The sequence below is a fragment of the Sminthopsis crassicaudata genome, chromosome 5 (genome assembly GCF_048593235.1).
Source record: "Sminthopsis crassicaudata isolate SCR6 chromosome 5, ASM4859323v1, whole genome shotgun sequence".
Classification (NCBI taxonomy): Eukaryota; Metazoa; Chordata; class Mammalia; order Dasyuromorphia; family Dasyuridae; genus Sminthopsis; species Sminthopsis crassicaudata.
In genome coordinates, this window is record NC_133621.1 from 218,378,120 (window position 1) to 218,405,869 (window position 27,750).

At 39.9% G+C, this 27,750-nt stretch overlaps 2 protein-coding genes across 2 annotated transcripts in view; both read left to right on the forward strand.

Moving 5' to 3' along the window:
* NEMP1 (nuclear envelope integral membrane protein 1) overlaps nt 1–14,462 on the forward strand; it is a 34,635-nt gene extending 20,173 nt beyond the window's left edge. Inside the window, exons 3-10 of the mRNA XM_074269607.1 lie at nt 4,838–4,962; nt 6,161–6,380; nt 8,352–8,424; nt 9,785–9,878; nt 10,357–10,471; nt 11,134–11,359; nt 12,115–12,288; nt 12,972–14,462. Coding sequence (XP_074125708.1) covers nt 4,838–4,962; nt 6,161–6,380; nt 8,352–8,424; nt 9,785–9,878; nt 10,357–10,471; nt 11,134–11,359; nt 12,115–12,288; nt 12,972–13,155 — 1,211 coding nt within the window. The 3' untranslated portion in view covers nt 13,156–14,462. The remainder of the gene's footprint in view (nt 1–4,837; nt 4,963–6,160; nt 6,381–8,351; nt 8,425–9,784; nt 9,879–10,356; nt 10,472–11,133; nt 11,360–12,114; nt 12,289–12,971) is intronic.
* Nucleotides 14,463–21,941: 7,479 nt separating this feature from the next.
* The window catches only part of MYO1A (myosin IA), a 17,565-nt gene continuing 11,756 nt past the window's right edge, over nt 21,942–27,750 (forward strand). The window contains exons 1-10 of the mRNA XM_074269931.1: nt 21,942–22,257; nt 23,826–23,962; nt 24,133–24,248; nt 24,579–24,673; nt 24,884–24,988; nt 25,177–25,223; nt 25,434–25,497; nt 25,700–25,798; nt 26,265–26,368; nt 26,663–26,810. Of these exons, the coding sequence (XP_074126032.1) occupies nt 23,849–23,962; nt 24,133–24,248; nt 24,579–24,673; nt 24,884–24,988; nt 25,177–25,223; nt 25,434–25,497; nt 25,700–25,798; nt 26,265–26,368; nt 26,663–26,810 (892 nt within the window). The 5' untranslated portion in view covers nt 21,942–22,257; nt 23,826–23,848. The remainder of the gene's footprint in view (nt 22,258–23,825; nt 23,963–24,132; nt 24,249–24,578; nt 24,674–24,883; nt 24,989–25,176; nt 25,224–25,433; nt 25,498–25,699; nt 25,799–26,264; nt 26,369–26,662; nt 26,811–27,750) is intronic.

The window sequence follows — 27,750 nt, forward strand, 5'->3', positions numbered from 1 at the left end:
TATCATATCAAACTTTTCTAGTATTCTATTTACCTCTTTGACTTCTTTCTTATTTATTTTGTGGTTTGATTTATCTAATTCTGAGAGTGCAAGGTTGAGATCTCCCGCTATTATAGTTTTGCTATCTATTTCCTCTTGCAGCTCTCTTAATTTCTCTTTTAAGAATTTAGATGCTGCACCACTTGGTGCATATATGTTTAATATTGATACTGCTTCATTATTGATGCTGCCCTTTAGCAGGATATAATGCCCTTCTTTATCTCTTTTAATTAGATCAATTTTTGTTTTTGCTTGATCTGAGATGAGGATGGCTACTCCTGCTTTTTTGGTTTTGCCTGAAGCATAATAGATTCTGCTCCACCCTTTTACTTTTAGTTTGAATGTCTCACCCTGTTTCAGGTGTGTTTCCTGTAAACAACATATAGTAGGATTCTAACTTTTAATCCAGTCTGCTAACTGCTTCCTCTTTATGAGGCAGTTTGCCCCATTCACATTTATGATTAGAAGGACTAATTCTATATTGCTTGCCATCCTATTAACCCCTGCTTATGCTTTTCCCCTTTCCTTCCCTTTTACCCTCCTATCCAGTATTAAACTGGTGAACACCACTTACTTTTCACAGCCCTCCCTTTTTAGGATCCCTCTCCCACCTTAAAGATCCTCCCCTTATTTTACCCCTTTTCCTTGAAATTACTGTATTCCCTTCCCCTTAGCTTACTCCTTCCCTTTCACTTTTCAATGAAGTGGAAGAAGTTTCACCATAAATCGAATATGTCTATTGATACACGCTATGTTCATCTCCCTCCTTTCTTTCTCTCAGATATAATAGGTTACCTTTGCCTCTTCATGAGATGTAGTACCACCACTTTACACTTTTTTATGATATAATCTCCTTTCCACCTCTAGTTTCTAAGACAAATTGTACATATGTTCTTTACATATTTTTTTTGACAGAAGTATAGTTCTCAAGATTTCTTTTTACCTTTTTAGAAATCTCTTGAGTTCTGTATTTGAAGATCAAACCTTTTATGTAGGTCTGGTTTTTTCATCAAAAATAGATGGAATTCATTTATTTCATTAAATGTCCATCTTCTTCCCTGGAAAACGATGCTCATTCTTGCTGGGTAAGTTATTCTTGGCTGCATACCAAGTTCCTTAGCCTTTCGGAATATCATGTTCCAGGTCCTGCGTTCTTTTAATGTGGACGCTGCTAGATCCTGGGTTATCCTTATTGTGGATCCTCCATATCTGAATTGCTTTTTTCTAGAAGCTTCCAACATCTTTTCCTTTGTCTGATGGTTCTTGAACTTGGCCACTATATTTCTTGGCATTTTGATTTTAGGGTCCCTTTCAGTAGGTGATCGATGAATTTTACCCTCTGTTTCCAGAATGTCTGGGCAGTTCCCTTTGATAATTTCCTCGAAAATGGTGTCCAAGCTCTTTTTTTCCTCCCATTTTTCAGGGAGTCCGATTATTCTCAAATTGTCTCTCCTGGATCTGTTTTCCAGGTCTGTTGTCTTTCTGGTAAGGTACTTGACATTCTTTTCAATTGTTTCATTTCTCTGGTTTTGCTTGACTACCTCTTGGTTTCTCCTTGAGTCATTCATTTCTACTTGTTCCAGTCTAATTTTCAATGATGTATTTTCTTCACTCACTTTTTTTATATCTCTTTGTAATTGCCCAATTGAGTTTTTATCTTCTATGGAATTTTTTTCCATTTTATCCATTTTATTTTTTAGAGAGCTCATTTCTTTTTCCAGCTCACTAATCCTGTTTTCCTTGGAGTTGTTTACCTTTTCCAGCTCACTAATCCTGTTTTCCTTGGAGTTGTTTAGCTTTTCCAGCTCACTAATCTTGTTTCTCAATGATTTGATTTCTTTATCCACTCTGTCTTTGAATGCATGGGATGACTTCTCCAGGCTCTCTTGCCAAGCTTCCCTTTCCTTTTCCCATTTCTCTTCCAGATCTCTTGTGAGAGCCTTTTTGATTTCCTCTATGAAGTTCTTTTGTATTGAGGAGCAGCTTATATCCCTCCCAGGGGATACATCTGGGGACAGTCTGTTCCTAGTCTCCTCAGCATTTGAAGTCTGCTCCCTCTCCACACAGAAGCTGTCAATGGTTAGAGCCCTTTTGAATTTTTTGTTCATTTTGTCAGAGTAGGAATCAAAGAAAACAAACTGACAAGAGAAACAATTGGTCTGTTTTGGGGGGGATGGGGCTGGATGGTATTAATGGGCTTCCACTACAGACTGGGGGTAGGGGCAGCAGAGAGCCACTAACAGAACAGCAATGATTGTACTGAGTCTGCTCTCTGAGGCTCTGAGAAAGCACTGAGTCAGTCCAGTTGGGTGTTGGGGTTGGCCGGGCTCTGAGAGACACTGGCTTTCTGGGGTCTTAATCTTCACCTCCGGTGTTTACACCCTCTCCGCTGCTCCTGGCTTGCTGCCAAGATGGAGCATCCACACTGGGGCAAAAGCCCTTTCACAGAAACGGCAGAGATCACACCCCTCCCCTTCTCTGGTCTGAGCTGTGTGAGCTGCCAGTCTTGCTCTGGCTGCCTGCCCTCAGTCTGTGCCCAGTCTGATTGACCCTCCCCCGAGCAAACACAGACCTTTTCTGGCGACTTTCAAGGATGTCTTCTCTTGGTGATAATTTGTGGATTTCTTTCTGGGTCAAGCATTAAGTCAGAGGCTTGTCATGAAGTAAGTTCTGAGAGAAAACGAGGAGCTCAAGCAGCTGTCTGCCTCCACGCCGCCATCTTGGCCGGAAGTCGACCTGACGCTTTTCAAAAAGCCCGATGTTATTGCCATATATTATTTGTATCTTACTGCACTATTGAGAATCAGTGGATTTTAAAGTGTATATTTCTGACATTTCTTAATGCTATAGAAGAAAAAGCAGGTGAATACATATGAATTTTGACTTAGCTTTAGTTAATAGATGTGCATGCGGCTTAGGGCTTTTAATGAATTGATTGAAAATGATTAGAAGTAAAATATTACAGTTATTGGACTTGTGTATGACATTGCTTGTATTACTTTTATTTTTATCTAACAGGAATTAACTTAACATTGTAGACCTCAGAACATTTGTAAACGGTTTCGAGATAGTCTACATAGCTTCAGAATTCACTTTTCTTAATTCCTTAACAACTGATTCATGTTTGTGGGCTGGTGTTCTTTCAGTAGTTTCATGGACTTTGCCTTAGCAAACAGAATGGGTATAAGATTTTTTGAGAATTGTATTTTCTGAAATATGAGCTTGGAGGAAAATCTTACCAACCATTTTCTTTTGAGTCTAGAGTTTAAGTATATTAGCAGAACTCTTGACAACCAGGCATTTTTATTGAATTTTTAGCATAGTGAGACCTGGGATAGTTAAAGTATGTGTCAAAAAGTGATCTAAAGCCTTCTGCCCCATCCCCCAATGTCTATGATGTCATGTAAATTAAGTCTCTAAATCAGATGGTTCTTCTCATTCTTCATTTCCTCTCTTTCTTTACATTTTTCTTAGTGTACTTTGACCAAAGGAAACAGTAGATACAGAAGTAATCCTAGCTTCATCCCCAAACTATTCCTGACCTGATGGGCTGATATCCCAGATCAGTTTTTTTCCTAGTGATTTTGAGATTTTCAGAATTTGGTGGAGATTCCTTTTTAGTTTTGTGTAAAATCCATATACCTGTAACTTCAGAAAATCATTTTTGCCAGAAAGCTTGCTGAATGTCACCTTTCACAGAATTTTTTCACAAGCTGCTAGTCTCTACACAGATGTTTGGACAAAGTGCTATTCCTTGAACAGGGAAGAGAAGGGAGACCTGGGGGCAGCAGAACAGCCATTCTTGAGCAGTTCTCAGAGGAACATAAGTGGTTTAATGAAGAATAATAGTGATGAGGTTTAGATTTGGGGTACCCAAATCTAAAGAAGGTCTGGTGGTGGGCTCAAGCAGTTCTCTGTAAAGGAATTTACAGACCCAAAAACCTAAATTGATAAAAGAGGTTTATTATGGGGAGTGGAAGTAAGGTTAAAGTCTAGTTAAGAAAATAGGGGAGGATAAAGAGAGGAGGACACTGGAAACATTCCAGTGGGCAGACAGTCCTTGGGGTGCCAGGCATGATGCTTGCATGTGTATACTCTCTGCAAAGAGAAGGCTCAAGTCTGGCTCTTTTATAATAGGGGGTTTTGGCTACAAGCTGAAGGGGGTTCATGGATGGAGTCCCAAGTTTGCTCCTGGCTGGGTTTCAGCCAGGGTTAGAATTTGAATTGAATTTTTTGGGTTTTGGGACTGAGCTGTCCCCATCCAGATAACTATGATGAAACTGTTTGTGCTTGGGGTGGAGTCCCCTCACTGAGGCAGAGTCGAAGAAGGTTTTCTCCTTTAAGGATTTTTCAGAGTTTTGGGTTTCCCTCTTCAATAGGAGCAGATATCACATTTAACTTCCCCTAAGCCCTCTAGGATGGAATCAAAATACTAAAAAATTGAACTGCATTAAAATAATTACTACTGTCTTACTGTAAATAAAAATTTTTTGCTAATTTTCTTACCCTGCCCAGGAAATTATTGGAGAAAATACACATTGTTTTCTAACTGCTCTGGATGAGTGATATTTAAAAGTTTGAGTTAATTGTATTTGTTAGAAATTATAATGTTTACAGAGCCAGATTTTTTACCTCATTGAATTTTTCTGTCCTTTAATCTGTTTGCCATGCCAACTCCAAAGTTACAATACAGACTTTTAAGAGTTTGGCCATTTTGTTGTTATTGTTGTTTTTTTAATGGAATGCTTCTTTGTTTGCTAAACTAAAATATTTTCTTTTTCTCCCTTTCTGCATAAAGCTGGAATTAATATACAAGTGGTGATGCTACAAGAATCCCGATTTTATTTTGGGACTAACAATCAGCAGTTCTGTTATAAGAATACTCTTGTCCCAAAGTGGCATGAATTATGGACTCGAGTGACGGTAAGATACCTAAAGACCATTGGTCTTGCAGAATTGCAATGCAAATAGTCAGACTGATTTATTTGTTTAGGCTCCTACAATAAGGAATTAATTTCTAATAATACCTTTGGCATAACAGATCCCACCATTAATTAGTACTTATTGTTTACTCTACCTAGGTCATCACTACCAGGATGCTGTTAGTTGTTACAATTACAGTTATGTGGGGGATCTAAAGCAATTGAAACAGATGGTCCTCACTCTTGAGTGTATTTTTTTGTATATCCTAGTGGCATATTTCCTCCATCTCAAGGAGGGCCCTTCCCTCACTCCCCATTTTAATTTCACTGACCTTTTTTCCTTTGTTGAGCTGGAAACTCTTGTGTCTATGCTGATATAACTACCTTTGACTTGCTTCTCCTAATTCTGTTTTGATTTCATATGAGTGTAATTTTCATAAACACATTGAGTCCAGCATGTCCCCTCAAAAGAATTATTTTGGTCATTTATTCATAACACTGTCAAGTCAGCTGGCAGTCCAATATGTCTGGATATAATAGTAATTGAACAAAATGACTCCTTTTGGAAATGGGTGCCTTTTCTTCAACTCAGGGGCACTCTTACTGTTGCTAAGTGTAGCAGCTTATAAGAGCATTAGTCATGTTAAGATGATTAAGATGATTTGGTGATTAGGTTTTTTTTAAATCTATTTTTCTTTATTTTATTGTTTGATGCAAAAATCATAACCCTTGAAGAGCATGTGTGACCAATATGTCTCCAGAATCAGTGATTTGTGGCAGGTAATGAGGAAAATCTTTTCACCACCATGATGGGAATCATTTCTAATCTTCCTGCACCTGGCTAAAACCTCCAATTTGCTTAATGCTCTTGCCCCAGGTTTTTAAAAAATTTTTGTAAGTAGCTGTAGTGATGACCCTTCTGTCTGAAAAACGTTTTTTTTCTCTGTAATTAATGGTAGTTCTATAATAACAAGTTAGTGTCATATATGCCTCTCATTCCATATTTTTAAAAAATTGCATATAAAAACATTCCAATTTTTTTTCTTTTTTATTGTTTTACTATAACTTTCAACACTTCTGATTTTGTGGGAAGAGCCCTAGCAATGTTGATGATTTAACATTGTGCCTATGCCTTTTGGATATTTAAAATTTCTCTTTCCTTCCTTTCTCATTCTCCTCTCAACCTGTTTGACTTACAGATTCGGGTGAACAGCTCCAGAGTGGTGAGAGTTACGCAGGTAGAAAACGAGGAGAAGCTGAAAGAGCTGGAGCAGTTTAGTCTCTGGAACTTGTTCTCATCTTTCCTGAAGGAGAAGCTGAATGACACCTATGTCAACGTGGATCTCTACAGCACCAAGGTCTGCCTCAAAGTTGAGGTCCTTGAGAAGGATACGAAGTACAACATCAGTCTGGCCCGAAGTAAGCTCTTCTCCAGTAGTGGCTTCTTTTCCACTTTAGGGAACTTCCAAGGTCAGATGTCTCAAGCGAGGTCATGAAAACAAGATCTCACACCACCTCAGGAAGCACTAATCATCAAAATAGTCTGGTAAAAATGGAGAGCCAGGGGAACCAATAGATGTATATACTGTGTAAGAGAAACAAAAGAACCTAAGTGGAAGACCTCAGCCAGTGGAGTAAGCACTTACTACTTGACCAACACGGTTGAGAAAACTGGACAGGAGTCTGGCAGAAATTAGGTTCAGACCAACACCTCACAAACCATGTTCTAAGATAAGAGCCAGATAGATATATGACCTAGATATCAAAGGTCAAATTATAATAATTAGAATAGCAAGGAAGAAAGGGTATCACTGGGTTGTCAGGAATTCTCAGCTTCAGAGATTGTGATTTATTTGCCAAAAGATTCCATCCCCATTAGCACTCTACCACTTAAGCTCTATTGCTGCTTTGATAGTTATTTAACTTGATAGTTAAGTTCTTTCACTGAAGACAGTGAAAATCCCATGGTGGGTTGGCCACTACCTGTTAGATCATTTTATTAGATTAGAGAGTACTCTTTAAAAAAATTCAAAGTAACTTTTATTGAAATCTTTTTTTTTTTTTTTTTTTTACATCATCTATATTTCCCATTGTGATCCTCCTCCTCTTCTTAATCCTTTATAGGAACAAATAAAAAAGTAAAAAAAAAAAAAAAAGTCAGCCAAGATAACTATATATCAAAAAGCCTAACATCATATGTACTGTTTTATTCCTGCTGACTGGACCCCCCCTCCATCCCTCTTCTACAGAGGAGTTGGAAGAAAGGTGGGAAGTTCCTTCTCATATCAAAAAGCATTCTTAAAATTATCCAGATTTCCTCTCTAGCCAAGTCTGTGAAGATTGATTATTAATGTCCATTTGTGATTCTAATGTATAATTATTCATGTGCTATTCAGAACACATCTGAAAGATAGCATGATTCCTGTCCTCTCTGAAGTACTTACATTGAAGTGTTTAAGCATTTAGAGGAAAAAAGAGCTATTTAAACCAAAACAAAGATGAGATTCAAGATGAATACTGTACCTAAGAAAAGAGCATAGTTCATTCTTCAGTGTAGTGGTGTTAGTTAGCAGTGACTTGGCAGAGGGTCATGCTCTCTTAGAAGAAGGATGGCTTCTGGAGTCTGGGTACTTCAGAGGACCCTCGGGATAGGTTGTCATCTCCAGCACTGGCAGTGGGTTGTGCTCTTTTGTTGCTTGGTCTGGCCCGGTTTAGGAGGCTTGGGGTTGGAACTGTGGAAGTGTCCAGTGTGCGTGACACTAAGCCTTCTACCTAAGTTCAGTGACGGTTGGGTGGGAACCCCAGGACCTTCTCCAGTGCAGCTTTCCTGTTAGTGAGAAGTGTTGTTGGGTAGGGAAAGTGCCAAGACTGGAACCAGTGGGAGCTTTTGAGAGTGGACCCTGAGGCACCATGAGACCATGAGAGCCAAAAGAAAGGCTAAGAGCATTTTACCAACTCCACTGAAAAGGACTCTCATTTTTTTAGATAAGGAATAAGATAAGGAAAAAAAAAAGATCTAGGCCAGCTAGACAGATTTCATTATTCTCTTCCTCTGTCTCGCTTCTATGAAGGAGGTGCAGCAGATAGTGGCCATGCTGTCTGGGGGGTATGGAGGGAAGAAGACCTGAGTTCGAGTGTTCTTAGACACTTGTTGGGCAAGTCATATAACCTCTGATGTGGGGATAATAACAGCACCTATCTAGAAGGGTTGTTGTGAGGATTAAATGAAATTTGTGTCCTACCCCCTTCCCCTGGTGTTCATACTACTATTTAGATGGGTTGTTTTATATTTTCTTTATGGTCTAATATCTTTAAAAATTACTTTGTATTGTGTATTCCCTTAGATATTCAGTCCTTCTTTTAAGTATATGTTTAATTTTTCCCCCCCAGGATTTGACCCCAAACTCTTCCTAGTTTTCCTCCTTGGACTTTTGCTTTTCTTTTGTGGAGACTTATTAAGCAGGTAGGTTGCCCTTCAGGGTATGTAGCTTTTCTGGGTTCAGAGATAATTTGTTTTGCTGTTTCCATGTAACCATAAACATTTTCATTCCTAATCCTAGAATTTATTTGGCTAGCTTCTGCCTGGTATGGAAAAGTCATCCATTTTCTAGTATATGATGTTTTTATTTGTCTTGTGTTCATTGAGATTGACAGCACGGTAACTTCTTGATAGATTTGACTGTTAGGGTATTCATCTACAGTTAGGAAGATTGTATTAAATTTTAAGACAGGATAGCCCTCAAAAATAATCTTTTGTAAAATAAACAAATCTTTTGTATACGATCATGTTCTGAGGCAGGCTGTTGGGTAGACTCGTAGGAACTATAAAAGTACTGTGTGCCTATAAGCTATGTGTATAAGCATAAAGCTGTTCAGATGATTAAATACTACATATCGAACAAAGGTATAAGTAAATATTAATAATTTATACTTTAGGAATCTATGTTTTCATAAATGTTTCTTTCACCAATGCATATTACAACCCTTTCATTTCTTAATAGATGGTTTTATGAGAGTTCCCTCTCCGTGATGGAATCCCTTCTATAATATTGCTACTAGTCTTGTAGTGACTGAGAACTCAGGGGGAGGCTGCTAAGCAGAAAGTTCCGGAAGTGACATTGGAGAGATCTGTGTTAGGACACAGTCCTGGCTCTATTCTTGGGCAAGGCCATTCTTTGTTGTATAACCCTCTTGCTCCTCTTAAAGTGGATAGTTTACATGTCTGTTCCTCATAAGCAAGATTTTTGCTAAATTCAGATGAAGACAGGAGCATAGAAGCAGTATCTTTTTGAAGGGTGTTGCATTGCCAATGCTAAAAATCCCTGATTAGATCTAGTGGTTTGGACCAGTCTCAAAAGGCAAGTTTTAGACAGGGAGTCATTGGCTCTTTCTTGGTTTTGTTTAATTTTTTGATTAATTTTATCTCATTAATTCAGTTCAATTCAAGAAACATTGATCAAGGAATCATCATGTACTAGGCACTGTGCTAAATTGTAGATTCAGAAACAAAAATGAGATCAGGTCTGATCTTGAGAAGCTTACATTCTTCTGTACATAGATAATTTATTTGTACATAGATGAGTTAATGCAAAATACAAAGTAATTTTAAGAGAGCAAGTACACTTAATATTTGACTAACTGATGACATTTTGAGGCCTAATAATGAAGAAGAGGACATTTTCTCATAAATATTTTCATTTTCTCTAGGGATTGATTGCATATCAGTAACAATGCTTATTATTTGCAGAGACTAATTGATCTAGGAACATGACCTTTTATGCATCAAACTTGAGTTGTGCCTTGAAATAATTTTCTCATTGCAGAAGTCAAATTTTCTACTACTCTACTGGGATGAGTGTGGGGATTTTGGCCTCCCTGTTAATTTTAATTTTCTTGATGTCCAAGTTCATGCCCAAGGTAGGTAGAGCTGTTTCCATGTGCATTCATTGGAGATAAGCAGGGCATGCAATATGCATGTAGCTTAATGACTCTTATGTTAATGTTTATTTCAAAGATTATCTTAGAAAATGGGAATTGAAGGCTAATCAATTCTTGGGTAATAACATAGCCTTATCCCAAAAGGTATTTTTTACATATGTGATTGGAGAAACTGGCTATCAATATTTGTTTTCCTTATTTAATCTTGAGCTATTAGGTAGTGAGTGGAAGTTTCCCTATCTGTTAATTGTGTAACCATACTCTTAAAGTATTTAGTATCTCATCTTATCTCCTTTCAAGTGCTACTCTTATAGGAGTAACATATTTTGTGAATCTTTTTGTTGGTCTGGGATTTAATCATGTCATTTTTAAAAATCACAGTTCCAGTTTGCGTCTTTTACATGTATAGAGTCTTTTGTAATAACTTTTTGCTTTCATACCTACCCTCCCTTTCTAGAAAAGTCCTGTCTACATCATCCTAGTTGGAGGCTGGTCCTTTTCTCTGTACCTAATACAATTGGTTTTTAAAAATTTACAAGACATCTGCAAGTTTTATTGGCAGTATCTTTTAAGTAAGTGTTTAGTCTTGCTGTTCTATTTTGTGCATGCCTAAAATACTTAAGTTTTACTTTGTTCTACAGATATATTGTTGTATGAATTAATGTCCTGTGACATTTTTATTCATGTCTTAGCTGGTTGGTCCTCATGTACTAATGCTGTTTCTATAGTTATCTTCTATGCTTAAATTAAAATGTTTCTAGGGATAGAGCTTGAATTTGTTTCAATTACATAATAGACAAGATTTTAGAGTTACAAGTTGAATTTTTATAAATGTAATACTAGGGGAGCAAAGTGTCTGAAGAACCCTATGATGAATTAATTTTTAAATAAAATCCTTTGGTTGGGCAGGTAATCATCGTATACCATATTACTTGGGAAATGATTTGGGTTTCCATATACGGTTTTCATAAATTGGGTTTTCTTAAAGCAGGTAATTCATGTTAACTCTTAATACACCAGAAACTATGGGGGAGGATAAAGAATGGAGTGGTATTAAAGTAGGCATATCTTAACTTGGGAAAGAGAGGGATGTGATTGGTTGATTATCTATTATTGGCTTTTTGTTACTTCCTCAACATAATACTGCCAACACAATCACTACTCCCTGTACTGTTCTTTCTACAGTATATAGGACAGATGATTCAAGTATGTTCCCCAATTCCTATTCCTATAGCTTATATCTTCATAGTTGGATTCTTGAGTTTTGCTGTTTGTTACAAATATGGACCCTTGGAGAATGAACGCAGCATCAACCTGCTGACTTGGACCTTGCAGCTGACAGGCCTGTTGCTCATGTATTCTGGTGTGCAGATACGGCAGATTGCCTTTGCCCTTATCATCATTGCATTCTGTACTAAAAACCTGGAATACCCCGTTCAGTGGATTTACACCACCTACAGGTGACTAGAAAACAATACCTGTGTCTTATTTATTCATCAACATAAGCAGTCAAGTAAGGCAACTGCAATGGGCTTATTATCAAGAGACATTGACAGTAGTTTTGGTTTTTCTTTAGCATTTTTTACTTTTGTTTTTGAGTCTAACATATCTGATATTTGGAAATCCCACTAGTTGTTTTTATAAAATAAAAAATTTTCTTGTATGGTGTCATTTGTTCCTGTAGCCAGTAGGTGGTGCAAGATGCATAACTTTTACACTATGTCATGGACTCCTGGTTTTCAAACTATTTACTTTCTGTTGCCTGACAGGGCAATAATCTTATCTCAAAATGTAGATGAAATGAAAAGTAACCCTTAGTATATTACGGTCTTGCACATAATCATTCAAATATGACAATGTTATCTGCAGTCTTTCATTCTGGCATTATCTTTACGAATGAGAAATGGACATGATAAGCCCTGTCAGGTTGAGAAACTGGATTAATCATCCTACTGATCTGTGTCATCATTTCCCTTTTGTCTCTCCATTTGCTGTCCCTTCTCCCCCATTGTGGCCAGAGAGCAGCACTGACTTCTAAAGTGGAAAGAGGTCATTGTGACCAAGGATCACCAAGGGAGACTTTGGAAAGGGGATAAAATAGGACCGACCCTCAGGACACAAGTTGCCATTGGCATCATGAAGGGAGATAGAAAATAAGGATGGAGATCTAGATGAATGTGGTTAATCATTCACGGTGTTATTTTGGTGAGCACAGAAAGGTGTATAAGGCAGCAGAAAAGCCGATACCCCCTCGTCTCCTGACAGAAGAAGAATACCGTATACAAGGGGAAGTGGAGACAAGAAAGGCCCTGGAGGACCTCCGAGGCTTCTGCAGCAGCCCAGAGTGTTCTGTTTGGAAGACCATAGCTCGGATTCAGTTTCCTAAGAGGTACAAATAAAGCTGTTGTCAGAGGGGCTTCTAATACTGGGTCTTTCTTATATAAATAATAATGTGCTCGGCGCTTTAGCCTTCTCACCCATTGTGAACCCGTAGTCCAGGGAAAGTTAGACAAATCTTCGTGAGCCAGCTTCCTTGCACCTCAACACAAGATTCCAACTTTTTGTAACATTGAGATGAGAGGCTTGTTAAATTAGTTTCCTATCTTGTATTCTTTCTGGGCTCTCTCAAAGCTGGTTTTTTCCCCTCAACTCAGGAGCAAATGTACCAATGAAACACTCACTGTCCTGCCAGCATAAAGTTTATAGGTCCATAAAAAGGTAAATACCTGTAAATGTGTAATGTTCCTTAATCTCTTCTTATCAGAATTATGGATGACTAAAGGAAATGTAGAGCTGCCATGACTAAAGGAGGGCAGACTTACTACTTGTTAAGCATGGGAGAGACTTGGGGGAATCAGGGCATAGTATCCCCCCTCCCTCACCTCTTCCCTTCTCCCCCTGCCCCCCAACTTTCCTTTACCCTTGATGTGCTTATCTGCCCATTGAGCATGGTGGCTAGATTCATTGTGGTTCATGAACTCCCCTTGGGTTATGTTGCCTTGTGTTTAGGTTCCCAGGTGACCAGAGAAGACAAAAGGCACTTTCATAATGGCTGATGATTTTGTGTTTCAGGTTTGCTGACTTTGTGGAAGGATCTTCTCACCTCACACCAAGTGAAGTTTCTGTTCATGAGCAAGAATATGGACTAGGCAGCAACTTTGCAGAGGATGAACTCTTTGAGGACATGTCATTGGAGGACGAGGATGAGGAGGACTTAGTGTGTCCCACAGTCCTACAGAACCATTTAATGTCTTAGGTGGCATCTTGGTATTTTCACATAGACTGAATTAATTTCAAGATGGCCAGAGCTTTAAGAATGTGTTGTGTTTGTGTGTGTGTGTGTGTGTGTGTGTGTGTGTGTGTGTGTGTGTGTGTGTGTGTGTGTGTTATGCACGAGAATTTCCTGGCCATCTGAAACTGGCATTGAGATGCCATTTATAGGCCTGAAGGTCATCCCTTCTGAACCCTGGCTGATGATCTGTGGAAAAATCTTATGGGAAGTTAGGGGTTGAATCAACTAACCAAAGAATATGGGTACTTCCTTCTAGATCCAGTGAGTTGTGCCCTCACCCTCCTCCCTCCCACTGTAGGCTATCTTGCCCATACTTTGGCATCTGGTTGGTATATTCTCTATATGGGGGAGGTTTCTGCGGTTTGACCCATTGCACTGCTCTTGTGTGTGTGGTTGACATTGAGTATCACCATTCATTAGACGTGCAAAAATGTGTTTTGATAGAGGGTGGGGGAAATTTCTCAATTTCTGCTGCTTTATAGTGAAATCCACAGGTCTTTTGGGAACTTCCTCTATCCCTGCTTTTGGGGCAAGTGGTTTCAGGATAAGATTTTCTGTATGGCTGTTTTGAGGAGAAAGTGTACTTCTTTCTCTTGGATTTTGACTGAACTGCATTTAAATTAAAAAAAAAAAAGTTTATGCTTCAGAGTGGTAAGAATCATTGGATCACACTGTCATACTTGTCAGCCATTTTAAGCCTCATAAATTATAATGCTTCAATTTTTAATTAATTCCCTCTGGTTATAAGAGACTTTTTAAGAGTTCTTATGGGACTTTACATTCCATCTAATATTATTAGTTTTCATTCCCTTCATTTGTTCCTCCAGGAGTTGTCTACTGCTTTACCCTTGAAGTAGTTAAGTTCATTATTTTTGTCAGTAGTTTTGTTGGTCTTTTCTCCCAAAAAGCCATTTAGCTTTGTCTAGACCAGTTGGGGTAGCATAGGTAGTATATAATTTTGTCCTGAAAACTTAGATACTTTTCCCCACAGGTTCCCTATTTCTTCCCTCAGGGTCCACATGTCCTTGAGTCACCAGAGAAATTAGACAGTATGCTTACCTCCTCTTCCTCTTTCTTTTCTATCTAGTTTATCTTCCCTTCTCCTTTACTCCATGCAATCTCTGGGTGCCATTGGGAGAGAAGCATTATCTAGGCTATTGTCTTTTCAGAGTAAAATTTTTCTGCCATGTTTCTTTGGAATGGGGATGAGGAGGTAACAGTGGTGCTAATGTTTCATGATTTAAAAAAACAAAACAAAACAAAAAAACAAGCTGTTCCACTGCTATCGTTTAAGCTAATTAGACCTCAGGATGTCTTCTCAATGCCCTTGAAGTTGTGGATAGATAAGCATTGCAGTGATCTTTGCTTATGGTGTTGTGTGTGACTTTATCATCTGGGACAGAGTGACATTAACCCCTCATTTCAGACTCTCTCACACTATAAGAAAGACTGATAGATTGAGAGATGACCTGTAACCAACAATAGTTACTAAAAAATAATCCCATCCTGAGTTGGTTGTTTAAGAGTGGCCAAATTTCCAAGTGCCTTTTTCTTGTTTGATTTTCCATGATTTCAACCAAGAACTCCATGAAATCCAGACCTCTTAGAAAAGTAAATGAGTCCAGAGAATAGAAATCCATTAGAAAAACATGATCAAGTCAGGATTAATGCTCTTTGATCCCATTGTAAATATGGAAAAGACAGGTCATTTGATGAAAGCCACAGTGTCTCTTTCCAGAACAGTCTTTTTGGCAGAAATTCTGAAATGCCTTGAACTCAGCTGTTTATTTTCAACATGGCAGTTCTGAGATTCCACCCTCTGTGTAACCAATGGTACAGTGCTGTAAGGGGAGAAAGAAATAAGAAGAGGAAGAATAGGTTATTGCTAACAGTGCCACCCAAAACTCTGAATAATCCTCAGTCATCAAGAATAATCAGACTGGAAATTCATTCCTTGGAAAAGGGAGCAGTCACACAGTGGAAACTGAAGAATCCAGAGCTTCAGGGACAGAAAAGGGGCATGGGTGCAAAAGGAATTTCATGGCAGCCATGTCCAGTTCCTGGGTGCCCTGAGTTGAATACATTGTTTATCTGGAAGGGGGAGTTGGGTTACCAACTTAACTTACTTAACTCTGGAAATTTCAAACATCTCTTTTCAGGGACTTAAGAGTGTTTGATTGGGATCCACATATTTTCTTACAGTGAGAGCTTCTGGGGTTAGCATTTTGTAGTGCAGATTAAATGAATTCACCTACCTGGCTGAGTGGAGAAGAGGTGGGACGAGATGGAACTGGACATTTAATACTTCCCTCTATGCAGAGTAAGGGTCCTTCCTGAACTGGGAGTGCAGTAGATTCACATCTGACATCTCTTTGGAAGTAAGGAATTATTGTCAGCGCTGTAACAGTTGATTGCCAAAGCCTAGGAACCTCAAACAGTCCTTGAAAGTCAAGGACAGGTGGCTTTTGTGTGCTTCCCTGACCCTGTTCCTCCTCATTGTGTTACTCTGCCCCTCTGGTTCAGGGCTAAAGGGTTGTGTTGCAGAGATTGCTTGGCTCCCCCTCTGCTGCTTAGCCTCCTGCCTCAGTCACTACTTGAAGCCCCCATTTAATTTTCTTTGGCAGTTATAGCTCTGGCAATTTCAGCACTGCCTCGTCTCTGGGTTTGCAGACCAATTTCATCAAGGAGATAACTATAGGGTGAGCTGAATGTTGGAGCCCTGTCTACTGCCGCTACCTCAGTCTCTGTGTAGCAAACAGCACTCTTTTCATCAGCGTTGCAAATTTCTTACCCTGTGTGGAGCAAACTCTGTCTTGACCTGGAACTTTTATTCTGTTATCTTAAATTCAAGCATTATTGGACACCTTTCCATATCTCATCAGAAAATCCTAGCAGCTACTTTTAATCCCACCAAAAAATGAAATTGTTCTCTATTCAAACCACTTACAGATCACTATGGAAAGGTGCTATGCCAGTGATGACTTTTTGGGTCTCAATATACATTTTGTGTTAATAGACTTTTCTTCATGGATTAGTAAGCCCCCTGCCCTTTCCAAACCTAAATATGAGTTGTGAGAGAGTGTGCGTGTGTGTGTGTGTATGTGTGTGTGTAATGCATATATATATATGTGTGTATATATATATATATATATATATATATATATATATATATATATATATATATATATATATATATATATATGAATGATTAGACTAGGATATGTGAAGGAACTTGAAATGGACTGTTAGTCACATTTTGATATCTTGTGAGGCTCAAGAGTGGATTTAACAACAGTTGCCCAGAAAAGTGGTAGAATCACACTGAAGCCTATATAAGCCTCCAGGTTGTGTACTGTGTTCTTTTTTGAAATGAGTTGTAGGAGAAGAGGAAATGAGATGTTCTTGGATTCAGATCAGATTTGCCAGATAATACCCCTAGAAAAATGCCAAGAATTTTATCTGAGCTGATCAGAACCACTAAGGAAGGTAGTTTGACAGATTTATTGTGCCTACGTGTTCTGCTAGCACTGACACCAAGTATAAACCTATAAAATAGATATTGCACACAGCAAATGCACCTTGCTTCTTGCTTCCACAGACTTCACTATAACAGGAGCAGAAGTGAATTAACTATGCAAAAATGGAGCTTGGGTTCCTGCAGAGTCTTAGCCCTACAGTGTCTTATTACAGTGTTTGCTTCTTAGTTGATAAAATCTTGAAAATTGGGTTCCAGTTCATAACTGGGGAATCATTTCCCTTAGGTTTTATAAGGGTTGCTAAGTATCCCAAATGTTCATTCAGTCATTCAACAAACATTTATTAAGCACTTACAAAGTGCAGAGGGCTGTGTTAGATGCCGAAAGGTATTGGATAGCTTAGGTAAGCTAAGATCCTGCCCTCTTGGAGTCTAATGTCTTTAGCGTGAAAGATGGAGTATTCTGTGAATTATAATTATGAGGCAACTTTATACCAAGACTGCTTTGTCCCTTTGGCAGACTCTTGGATAGGCAGCTTCTCTAAATACAGGGTCTTCAGCCTCATTTATCTAATACCTCTTTCCTTGTGGCCTGTGATAGCTTTGAGGATGGTGACGCTGTCTTGAGTCACTCCAAGAAATGTTTTCTGTTTAAACTCTCTTTTAGGTCAAACCTGCCATACCAGTGTGAGGCATTAGATCTAGGCTATGGTCTTCTCAGAGTAGAGTTTGTCTGCTATGTGCCTTTGGAATTGGGGGGGGGGAGGTGGGAATGACAGTGAGGATGTAGTATCAGTCGGTGGGCAATGCCTCAGTATTTGCCTTTAAAATTTTTCTATTACACATTTATAATGTCTATGTCCCTCTCCCCTTTTCAGAAACAAAAATGATTTTGTTTGCTTGATCTTATCTTTGTTGAATAACTTGTAAATAGTTTTAATAAAGTTTTATACATTGTGGTTTTCTCATGTGTTATGTGATTTTTTTTATTTTTTTATTTTACCTTCCTGTTTTCACATTTCCAGGATTAACTTCCATTTTCATTTTTCTGATTGTCAGGTTTCTCAATGATTCATCCATTTCCCTTTCTACAACCTCTATCTTTCAGTTCTTGGGTCAGAATTAGATATTCCCATGCTGGAGTGGACTGGGTAGATTCTCAGAATAACAGATCATTGGGCAGAATCAGGGGTTCTCAAACTATGGCCCTCGGGCCAGATGCAGCCCGCCCGGTTATGGAAAATGGGCTGAGGGGCGGAGACAGAGTATGAGTTTTTATTTTTACTATAGTCCGGCCCTCCCACAGTCTGAGGGACAGTGAACTGGCCCCTATTTTAAAAGTTTGAAGACCACTGCCCTAGATTGTCAGGCCATTGCCAAACCCTCTTCTAGTGAAGTCATGTTATAGGTGAGTGCTGACTGCCCCCCACCCCGTTCCCCCCCAGCTTCGCTGCTCATCTTTTTTCTGAGCATCTTCTGTGTTGGGCTCTGTCTATAGAAAGAAGCCTCTAAGTGGGTCCCATGTTTAGCCATGCAGTACCTGAAGAAAACTTTGTCAGAGACCAAGCAGGGTTGCCACAAGCATAAGGCACCATGAAGAGGCCCAATTTTTATCCAGACCAATTGTCTGAAGTAGCAGACTGAGAACTCCCATTTCCACTACATTTATTGACTTATTTTCTCAGCTTTGGAATCCATTCACGGCATTATCTCAAGTATTTGCATAGATTGTCTATCCATTCTTCCCAGCTTTTTAGACTCCATGGAAATAAATTGACCGTTTTTAAAGACGGAGTGGGAGGACAGAAGAAAAAAGATATGATGCAGTCTCTATGTAAGTTTATGTAAATTACTAAATACTGGTGGGGCTGACAGTTCCACCCCTTCCCTTTCTTCCCAAAGCAAAATAAATTTGAGCGGAGATCCCAGGGCCCTGAGAGAAGTAGCTCACCCATCTTCATTATTCAGTCTTGAAGGTTTGCTCAAAATAATTCTTCCCTCTCCAAATGTCTTTGGCCAGGGACAGAAAGAGCAAAATCATAATTCTAGTTATGATGCAGATGGACTGATATTTATGCTTGCTTTTGTCCCAGAAAAAAAGATAACTAGAATGTGGTGACCTGTTGATGTGAGTTGGGGATTAAGTGTAGTGAGGGGAAATGTGTAGCTTTCAGAGGACCTGTGTGTAAATGAAAAGCAGGTGGGATTTAAGGAGGGCCTCTTCTTTCCCTAACATTTTTCTTTAGAAGCAAATGATGTTATTGAACATGCACACGTAGAAACCTGGGGGCAAGAACAAAAATCTGGGAACAAGCCTTTAGCAGTGTCCTAACTTGGAGAAGTTTCCTTGCCCATAAAATGAAAATAAAATGATCTACAGACTTGTGAGGAAAATGCTGTGAAAGAGGCATATAAATGAACTGTTAGCTGAGATAAAGTTGCAGTGAATAGATAAGTTCTTTGATCAGCTGGGAATAGGAGAGGTACTTTAGTATCATACAGTATTTTGGGGGTTGGGGTGTGATGGCACTGCACTGGGGAGCTGGCACAGTGAGGGGCCCAGTGCACACAGAAAGGGTTGGTACTGGTGATGGTCAGACATTTAGTTTTGCTTAGAACCGGTCACCCCGGAATGGGCCCCAGAAGGGTCTTTGTTAATTTCTGAATGGGTAGCTGATTGCAGGGAGGATGCTGTTGTCCATTTAACCCAGTATGGGAGGTTTGGGGTCTGGGGTTCCTGCAGAAGCTTGTTTGTTTCACCCAGTGATGAAAAAGTTACCCCCTTGGGAGGAGATAACCCTTGTCTTGTAAATATTAGACAAGCTCCTTAGACCAGAGAGGATTCCCTGATGCTGCCAGGTTGTTTTTAAGTTAATAAATAAAGCCCCCTTTTCTCAGAGAAAGGAGTGTGTAGGTATTTAACCTTCAGTAAACTCCTTGAAAGATAGTCCAACTAGCAGGACCCTTAGGTAAAAGGTAATGTACATTTTCATAACCCATAAATTCATATTTTCCAAACAAATTCACTCCACCAATATACATAGCACACTCATATTGCCACATCTAAACTAGCATTGAACTTATCTTTTATTATTTTTGTAAAACTGATAGGCACAAAATGGAATCTTATAGTTGTTTTGATTTTGTTTCTTAGATTATTAAAGATTTTGAACTTTTTAATATAATTGTTGATAATTTAGGTTTCTTTCAAGAATTGCTTTATACTATAGTTCTAAATCACTTATCTATTGGGGAATTGTTTGGTTTGTCAATATGTCAGTTCCTTACACATTTTGGATGCTAGATTTTTATCAGAAAAATCTTGATACTAAGGTTTGGAGTAGGGCCAATCCTCTTTGGGAAGAAAAAATCTGATAATGTTAAATTTTTAATTAATATTTTTCTTGACAAATGATTAATAGTATACAGATATTTTCCTCCTTCATGGTGATTCTTCGTGGGTATAGAATTGTGACAGTGTATATGAACATAGCATTTCTTTCATAACAATTCATATAATGTCTATATAAACGTTTTATAAAATGAGATGGACTTTTTTCCTTTGCCAAAATCACCCATCAGCAAATCTTGGGTATAGGAGAATTTCAAGTGACTAAGGTACTCAGATGGCCCTAGAGCTATAATTCACCCTGATAGAGTCTGAAAGAAATAATGTGGTTTCCAAAGTTATCATTTATTTTGTCACTACCCTAGAGAAACTAAGATAGGAATGTAGTTTTGCTTTTTCTTTTCATTGCAAGTTGTAAATGCAGCATGTTTATTATCTCCTGGAATGAGGTGTAGCTAACCCAGACCCTCTCCTCAATGGTTACCTTCTTGTAGGAAATTCACGGCATCATATATTTAGAGTTGTAAAGGACTTTGAAATCATCTAGTCCAATTATCTCATTTAATAGATAAGAAAACTGAGGCCCAGAGAGGTAACCAACATCCTATAGGTAGTTTTAGAGGTAGAATTTGAATCCAAATCCTTTAACTTTTCAAAACCAGTGCTCTTTCCATCCAGTACTTTTCTGCTACTGTACCAAGAAGAATTAATGGTAATGCCTATGTAAGGGTAAGGCTGGTTCTTTTTTTAAGGGACTCTATTATCTTTCCTTTATATCATCCTCTTTTTTTTCCATCTCTCTTATTTCAATATTTACAAAGCACTTAGAACAGTGGCTAGCACTTAGTAGGTGCTTAGCAAAGCACCTTAGTAGGTGTACTCATCCTTCTTCTTTCCTTATTGCAAAGCATTTCCCTACTTCAACTTACGTTGGGGGTACATTTGCTATCTATTTTGCTCCTCTGGAACTAATATTTGTTACCATAAAAATTGCATCCTTAGCAACCACTCTTTGATTTTCCTTGGTCCTGGCTACAAAGATTTTGGGAAAAGGGAGAATTATTTGGGTCCATTACCTGAATTCTCAGACTAAAGAAACAGTTTACAAACATCCTTTACTTGTGTTTTAGCTGGCAGTTTATTATTCCAAATGATCTTTTTGTTAGATCATAAACCTTTGTTTATCATCACAAGTCTCCACTCAGGATTGCACTTCTACTCTCATTTTCTATTTTGAGTTACTTTCTTCTCATGTTTGTATTTGAGTGTGTGGATGAACAATCAGAGAAGCATATGGGCAATGTCCCTGTTGACAGTTCTGACCTCTGCTGTTTGCTTCTTGTGAAGCCAATAAAACCTGAACCTTATAGCAAAGTCATTCAGGCTTGGAATAGGAAAAACAATCAATGGACTCCCTAGGTGCCCACCTCACTCCCAGGGACTTGGTCAAAGAAATGCAGGAAGAATTTAGTACCAATTTGGTACTAAATCCTCTCCCTTTTGCCTTAAAAGACAGGTCACCTGATCTGTACAGGAGTAGAAGAGAGCAAGAGGATTTTAAGTTCCTCTTGGCAAACTAAAAAGTCACCTTATCTACTGCCTTATGTGGACTATTTTCCAATCCAGGCAGGTAGGAAGGGAACAGAGTTAAGAAATGTCACTTCTTTGGGATGGAGACACTCTTGCTTTTAGGTTCCATTTTCTTGCTATTGTTCCCAAACTGACAGCAGAGAATCTATCCTTCTTTATTAGAAAATTCACTTCCTATCCACTCCACACACACCCTCCTCTCCAAGATATCCCAGGGCCAAGGCCACATCAAGAAGCAGGGCCAATTAAATCACCTCCCCTTTCCAGCAGGGACTCTTGGAAGAAACTGAGCCCTCTCTCAGCAGGACATATAAGCTCTGATGGGTTAATTGGACCACACCCTACCCAGGAGTTGCCCTGGACTTTGTGCCTGGTCGTCTTCTTGCTGGAGCAATACAGGGAACCCTGGCCGGAGGCATACAGAGAGAGAGAAAGGAGAGTGGAAGAGGAGAAAAGAAGAGCCTCCCATCTTGGCCATCAAGTGGGCTCCCATCCAACCCCACCACTCCACACCATGGACAGCTCCTACTAACTGCAGTTCCTTCTTTGCTCTTGGGTCTCTAAGCCTTCTATTCCAGTCTTGGCTGATATTCGGTTTCTTATTGGTTTTCAAAGGATCGCTGCTCCTGCCATATTCTTTTCCCAGCATCAGGTGAGTCTGTTCCTCTTCTGTCTTCTCTCCCCACTTCCTAGTCAACTGAATCTATCCTAACTTTTTGCCCCTTTCTCTCTCCTACATCCCCCCTCCCCCCCCAATCTCCACATTCCCTTGAGGTTTGATGGAGCCATGGACAACTCTGGACAGCAACTCTCAACAAAGCTCTCCTAAAATTTCCTAAGGGAATGTCTTCTCCTCCCTTCCTCCCCCTTTCTTTCCCTTTAACCACCCCTTCCTGTAGCTTCTCCTTCAGCTGCATCGCCAAAGGATGTAGCAACAAAAATGTTCCCTTTCTCTGGGACCTCTGGAGGAGAAAGGCAAGGAAAGAAGTATAGTTCTCGAGCTCTTGCTAGGAATCTTTCCTATTCCAATCCCCCCTACTGAAAGCTTCAGAGGAAAAGCCAAGAGAAAAATTATGTTGCTCTTTTGCTGGAAGGATTGGGGTGGAGAGGGGCATGGAAGCCACAGGACATTTAGCCATTGTACGGATGCTTATCTCCCCTGGCCTTGGTCCCCACCCCTGTGCCACAGAGGCCACTTCACTGCATGTCTCCTTAAGGAGTTCTGTCATATGCCAACTGCATGAACAGGGATCAGATATGATTACTTTTAGAAAAATCACCTCCCAATAGAACTGCTTAGAGATCTCTTTCCCCGCCCCTGCCACTCTTCACTTTCCCTGCCACCTCCTCCAGCCACCACAACACACACACACACACACACACACACAGAGCCCTCCTGCATTCCCACTACTAAAAAGCCGGGTGTGGCCCTCTGGGGCAGAGTCCAAGCCGGAAGATTGCGGGGATGACTAGAATCTATATAAAAGCCACAGGTTTAAAAATAGGTACAGATGTTCAGTCCCATCCACAGACCTTGTGGTTTCTGACAGAGCTTCTTTGAGCATTTGGGGTTGAGTATTGCTCCTTTTTACCCCTTTGGGGGAGAGATACCAACTGCATTTTGGGCATTGTTATTTCTCAACTTGCACCCTCACTCAGTTCTTATTTACAAATACTTTCAAATAGTAACCAGAAGGGATAAGCTTGGGGGAAAAACTATTCAAAGAAGTGGATGATTGTATTCCGCTAAAGGGACCCTTCCTTGAGTGGTCAGTGGATTTAGTTTTTGGCCGGAATCTCAATGCAGGAGGCAAAGAGCTCTGCACTTCTACCTATCCTGGGACTGACTGGGACACACCAGTTCGCCCTCCTCTCATCCCTTAGTCTTCACCACCAACCAGTCCTTTCTCCTGATGGCCTGTGGGAGGCATCCCCCTCACCACCATCGCCTCTCCCATAGCAGGAGGATCAGTACAGAGAATGTTGCTACTTTCAGCAGACTCCTTGGACATTTTTATTCTAACTCTGACTTAGTCTAGAAGCCCTTCTAATCTTGGGAATTCCTTTTTGGAGACTTCAGTGCAAATCTGTACTTGGGGGAAGGGTTTCCCTTGATTCTTTTATACCCCACCTCCATAAAAGCACAACTTGTGCCTTAGAGCTGTGAAATTCTCACTACCCTGTCTTAGTCTTCTCTATTCTTCTCCCTCTCCTCCTCAGGTTCTATACCTCTCCGCTGAGAGATGCCTGTATTAGAAGGTTCAGTAGGGGTGGGGGATATGGTCCTTCTAGAACCTCTGAATGAAGAGTCGTTGATCAAGAACCTTAACAAGCGATTTCAACACAAAGAAATTTATGTAAGTATAAGAATATGCCCTTCCCACTCATCCTCTCTCGCACCATGGACGGTAAAGCTTCTGGATAAACACTAAGTTCTGGAGAAGAGGGTAGATTTCCAGGGAGGAAGGAAGAGGCCAGGAAACAGTATCTCTCGGGCTCACTCTGCTTCCCTTTTCCCATACTCCAGACCTACATTGGGAATGTGGTGATCTCCGTGAATCCCTATCAACAGCTGCCCATCTTTGGCCCTGAGTTCATCGATAAGTACAAGGAATACAACTTCTATGAGCTGAAGCCCCACATGTGAGAGCCCCTGTGGGGGGAGAGGCCCAGAGAAAGCCCCTTCTCTGAGAACCCCAGATTCTCTGCCCCAAACACTTCTAGTTTTTCAACTTCCCCCATCCGTTGGCTACCTTATTTCTCCCATCTCTACCCTAGTGGTTCTCCATGGCCCTTAATTCCTGAGAACTCTTGGTTCCATGAGATTGTTGCCTCTGAACTCATCCCCACTTTTTAACTTTACCTCATCCATAAGAACAATGGTGTCTAATTTGAAGGTTGGGAAATGAGTGAGAGGGGGTTCCCTTGATGGTAGACTCCATCTTACTCATTCTCCTCCTCTCCATTTCCTAGTTATGCATTGGCAAATGAAGCATATCAGTCACTGAGAGATCATGACCGAGACCAGTGCATCATTATCACGGGAGAGAGCGGATCTGGGAAAACTGGTGAGGGGACTGGCCAGAGGAATCCCAAACACCCTCCTCCAATAAACAAATAAATAAATAAATAAGTATATATGTATATATATATATATACACACACACACACACACACATATATTTTATCCTCTAAATCATGTCCACCCCAGAAATGTGGTTGGTGAGGGAAATGGTTGACTCTGAGTGAAGATCATGGGAGTTTTTTCTTTGGAGCAGAAGCCAGTAAATTGGTGATGTCCTATGTGGCAGCTGTATGTGAGAAAGAAGAGCAGGTGAATTCAGTGAAGGATCAGCTATTGCAATCGAACCCTGTGCTGGAAGGTAAGATGCCATCCCCCCTCCTCCTTAATCTGTGCTCTGCCAGTCATTGCTGTGGTTCATCCGTGATAAATCTGAGGGGTGCCTGCCCCCCTAGTACTCTTGTCCCTGTTTCCCTTTCCCTTCTTCCTTGCTTTCTCCCAGTCCCCTCTCTTACCTGCCTTATCTGTCCTGTACACATTTCTCTGCAGCTTTTGGAAATGCCAAGACAACCCGAAACAACAACTCCTCCAGATTTGTAAGTGAATCCTTAGAAGGATTGAGGAAAACGTTCTGGACGTTTGGGAGAATGAGGTGGGATCACATACCTGGGCTGCTAAATCAGGGCCTTAGAGGAAGAGAACACTTGAGTGACCTCCCAATTTATTGCCCTGATCATGAATCCTCTGCAAATATGGAAGAAATACTTTTTCTCTTAGGTCTCTGTATCTGTTCCCCTTCTTCTTAGGGCAAATACATGGACATTGAATTTGACTTTAAGGGCTCCCCCCTTGGTGGGGTCATCACAAATTGTAAGTAGTTTGCCATTTCCGTTCACCTTATTGTCTTACTGCGTTCCCTTTCCCCTTACCTGCCCCTGCAGCAGCTGAGAGAGAGGTAGTTCCCTAAAACTCCATGGAGACCTGGGGATAGGGGGAATCATGAAGAGGGGCCAAGATGTTTTCCAGTATAGGTGGGATTCTTCCTAGGACATCATTGTCTACTCCCTCCCAGATCTGTTGGAAAAATCCCGGGTAGTGAAACATATCAAAGGAGAAAGGAACTTCCATATCTTCTACCAGCTTCTGGCTGGGGCAGATGCCCAGTTACTGAGTACGTATCTACTTCTGAGCCCCCTATACATCTTTCTTCCTTATTCTCTGTAGAAACCCTTAGAGAAAACACTTCATTGAACAATCCAGGTCTTCTCAGACACATCCCTTAGAGCCTTTCCCCTCATTTATTGTTCTGTTATAGCTATTCTAGCCCAATATGATTACTCACCACCTTGATTCCCATAGCATTTGTTGTTTGTACAATAAGTTCATTTGATACTTTGCATATGCCATTTTTCATTTTTTGGTCATTTTTGGTACTTTCCCATGCATCCTTTGCATATGTTTTATTGTGGTTTTGGTTATTTTCTGTACTCCTCTCCCTGTCCTGACATTACCATTTCTGTCCTGACATTGTTCAGAAATGAGAGGGACAGAGATAAGGATCAGGGATAAAAGGAATCAAGGCCAGGCATTGTGGGTGGGGGGAAGCTAACTCTTTCTCCATCATCTCCTATTTCTAGAGGCATTGAGGCTGGAAAAGGATGGAAGCTGCTACTCATATTTGAACCGTGAGGCTTCCAGGGTAGATGGGATGGATGATGCAGCCAACTTCAGAGTGGTTCAGGTGAGGATATGGGATGGTTTACAGGTGCAACTTGGCAAGCGTGAACCCCTAAGCTCATCTAGAACTCTCACTCTGAGAAGTGGGAAGGAGGGAGGATCCCCTATATAAGATACCAAGAAGGAGAGAGTAAGAACACAGAGTAGAATAATTGAGTAGAGACAACTATTTAAGTCAGGCTTTTCTATCAGTCTTATCCCTAGGAATCTGTGGACATTAGAGAATAGGTATATAAGGCAGGATAATGGGTATGGTCCATTGTCCCAGCCAGGGTCTGATTTTTGTTTTCTCCCTAAGAATGCCATGGACATCATTGGATTCTCCACTGAGGAGGTCCAGCAGATTTTTGAGGTAGTGGCCATGGTGCTGAAGCTGGGAAATGTGGAGCTGAGGGATGACTTCCAGGCCAATGGGTTGTCAGGGAGCAGTATTCGTGATGAAAAAGGTATTATTGCCCTAACTGGAATCCACTCTACACAGCCTTACATCTTCCTCTTTTGGACTAAACTCTTTCTTTTCCATTTCTGGCTATATGCTAACCTCAGGTTGTACATGTGGGCATATGAGCACACCCATCCATACACCATAGTCCTGGGGGACAAATTTTCTTTATTCCATTTCCTACTAGCCATCTCAAGTTAGTCCCAGAACTTTCACTGGGGAAAAACCCTTTTGACTGTCCTGTTCACATAATGCTTCCTTATCCCCCTTTTACAATGATGTAGAATTTTGGGTTTCTTTTTTGCAGTTTCTCAGAATATGGAATAATTTTGAGTTATTCAATATCTCAGATCTTTCTTTTGGCTACTTGCACAATTTGTTGTTTGTCAATGAAATTAGTAAATATGTGTCTTGGAGTTTGAGACATGTTTCTTTGTTTCCTTAGAGAAAATCTGTGACTAACTACTCTCTTTTTGTACTCTGTTTTTTGTATTCAAACGTTTTGGTCAATTTTCTTGCATTTTTTTTCCTGCACTATAATGTTTAGAGGTCTTTTTTAATTTGTTGTATTCTTCTGGAAGACTTATTTTCTTTAAATTGTCTTCAATCCTATCTTGAAGGCCAACTATTTAAAATTTCTATAGTTAATCTTAACATTGTTGACTTTTGGGGGGTTTTTCTGATAGATTTTCCATCACAAAATTTTGTGCTAGAAATCTGTTAATCTCTCACTTCTTTGAAGAAGCTATTTATTGTAGGCTCATTTTTTCTAATCCACTGAGTTTTAAAATTCTGCATTGAGAGCACTAAATTCTGACCCTATAATCATTTCTAATTATTCCTTCTTTTGTGGATTTCATTCATATTTTGCATTATTCTGAGATTTTAAATTTTATATGTTTTTGGCAAGCTTATATTTCATAAAGCTTTTCTTTTCTTTGTCT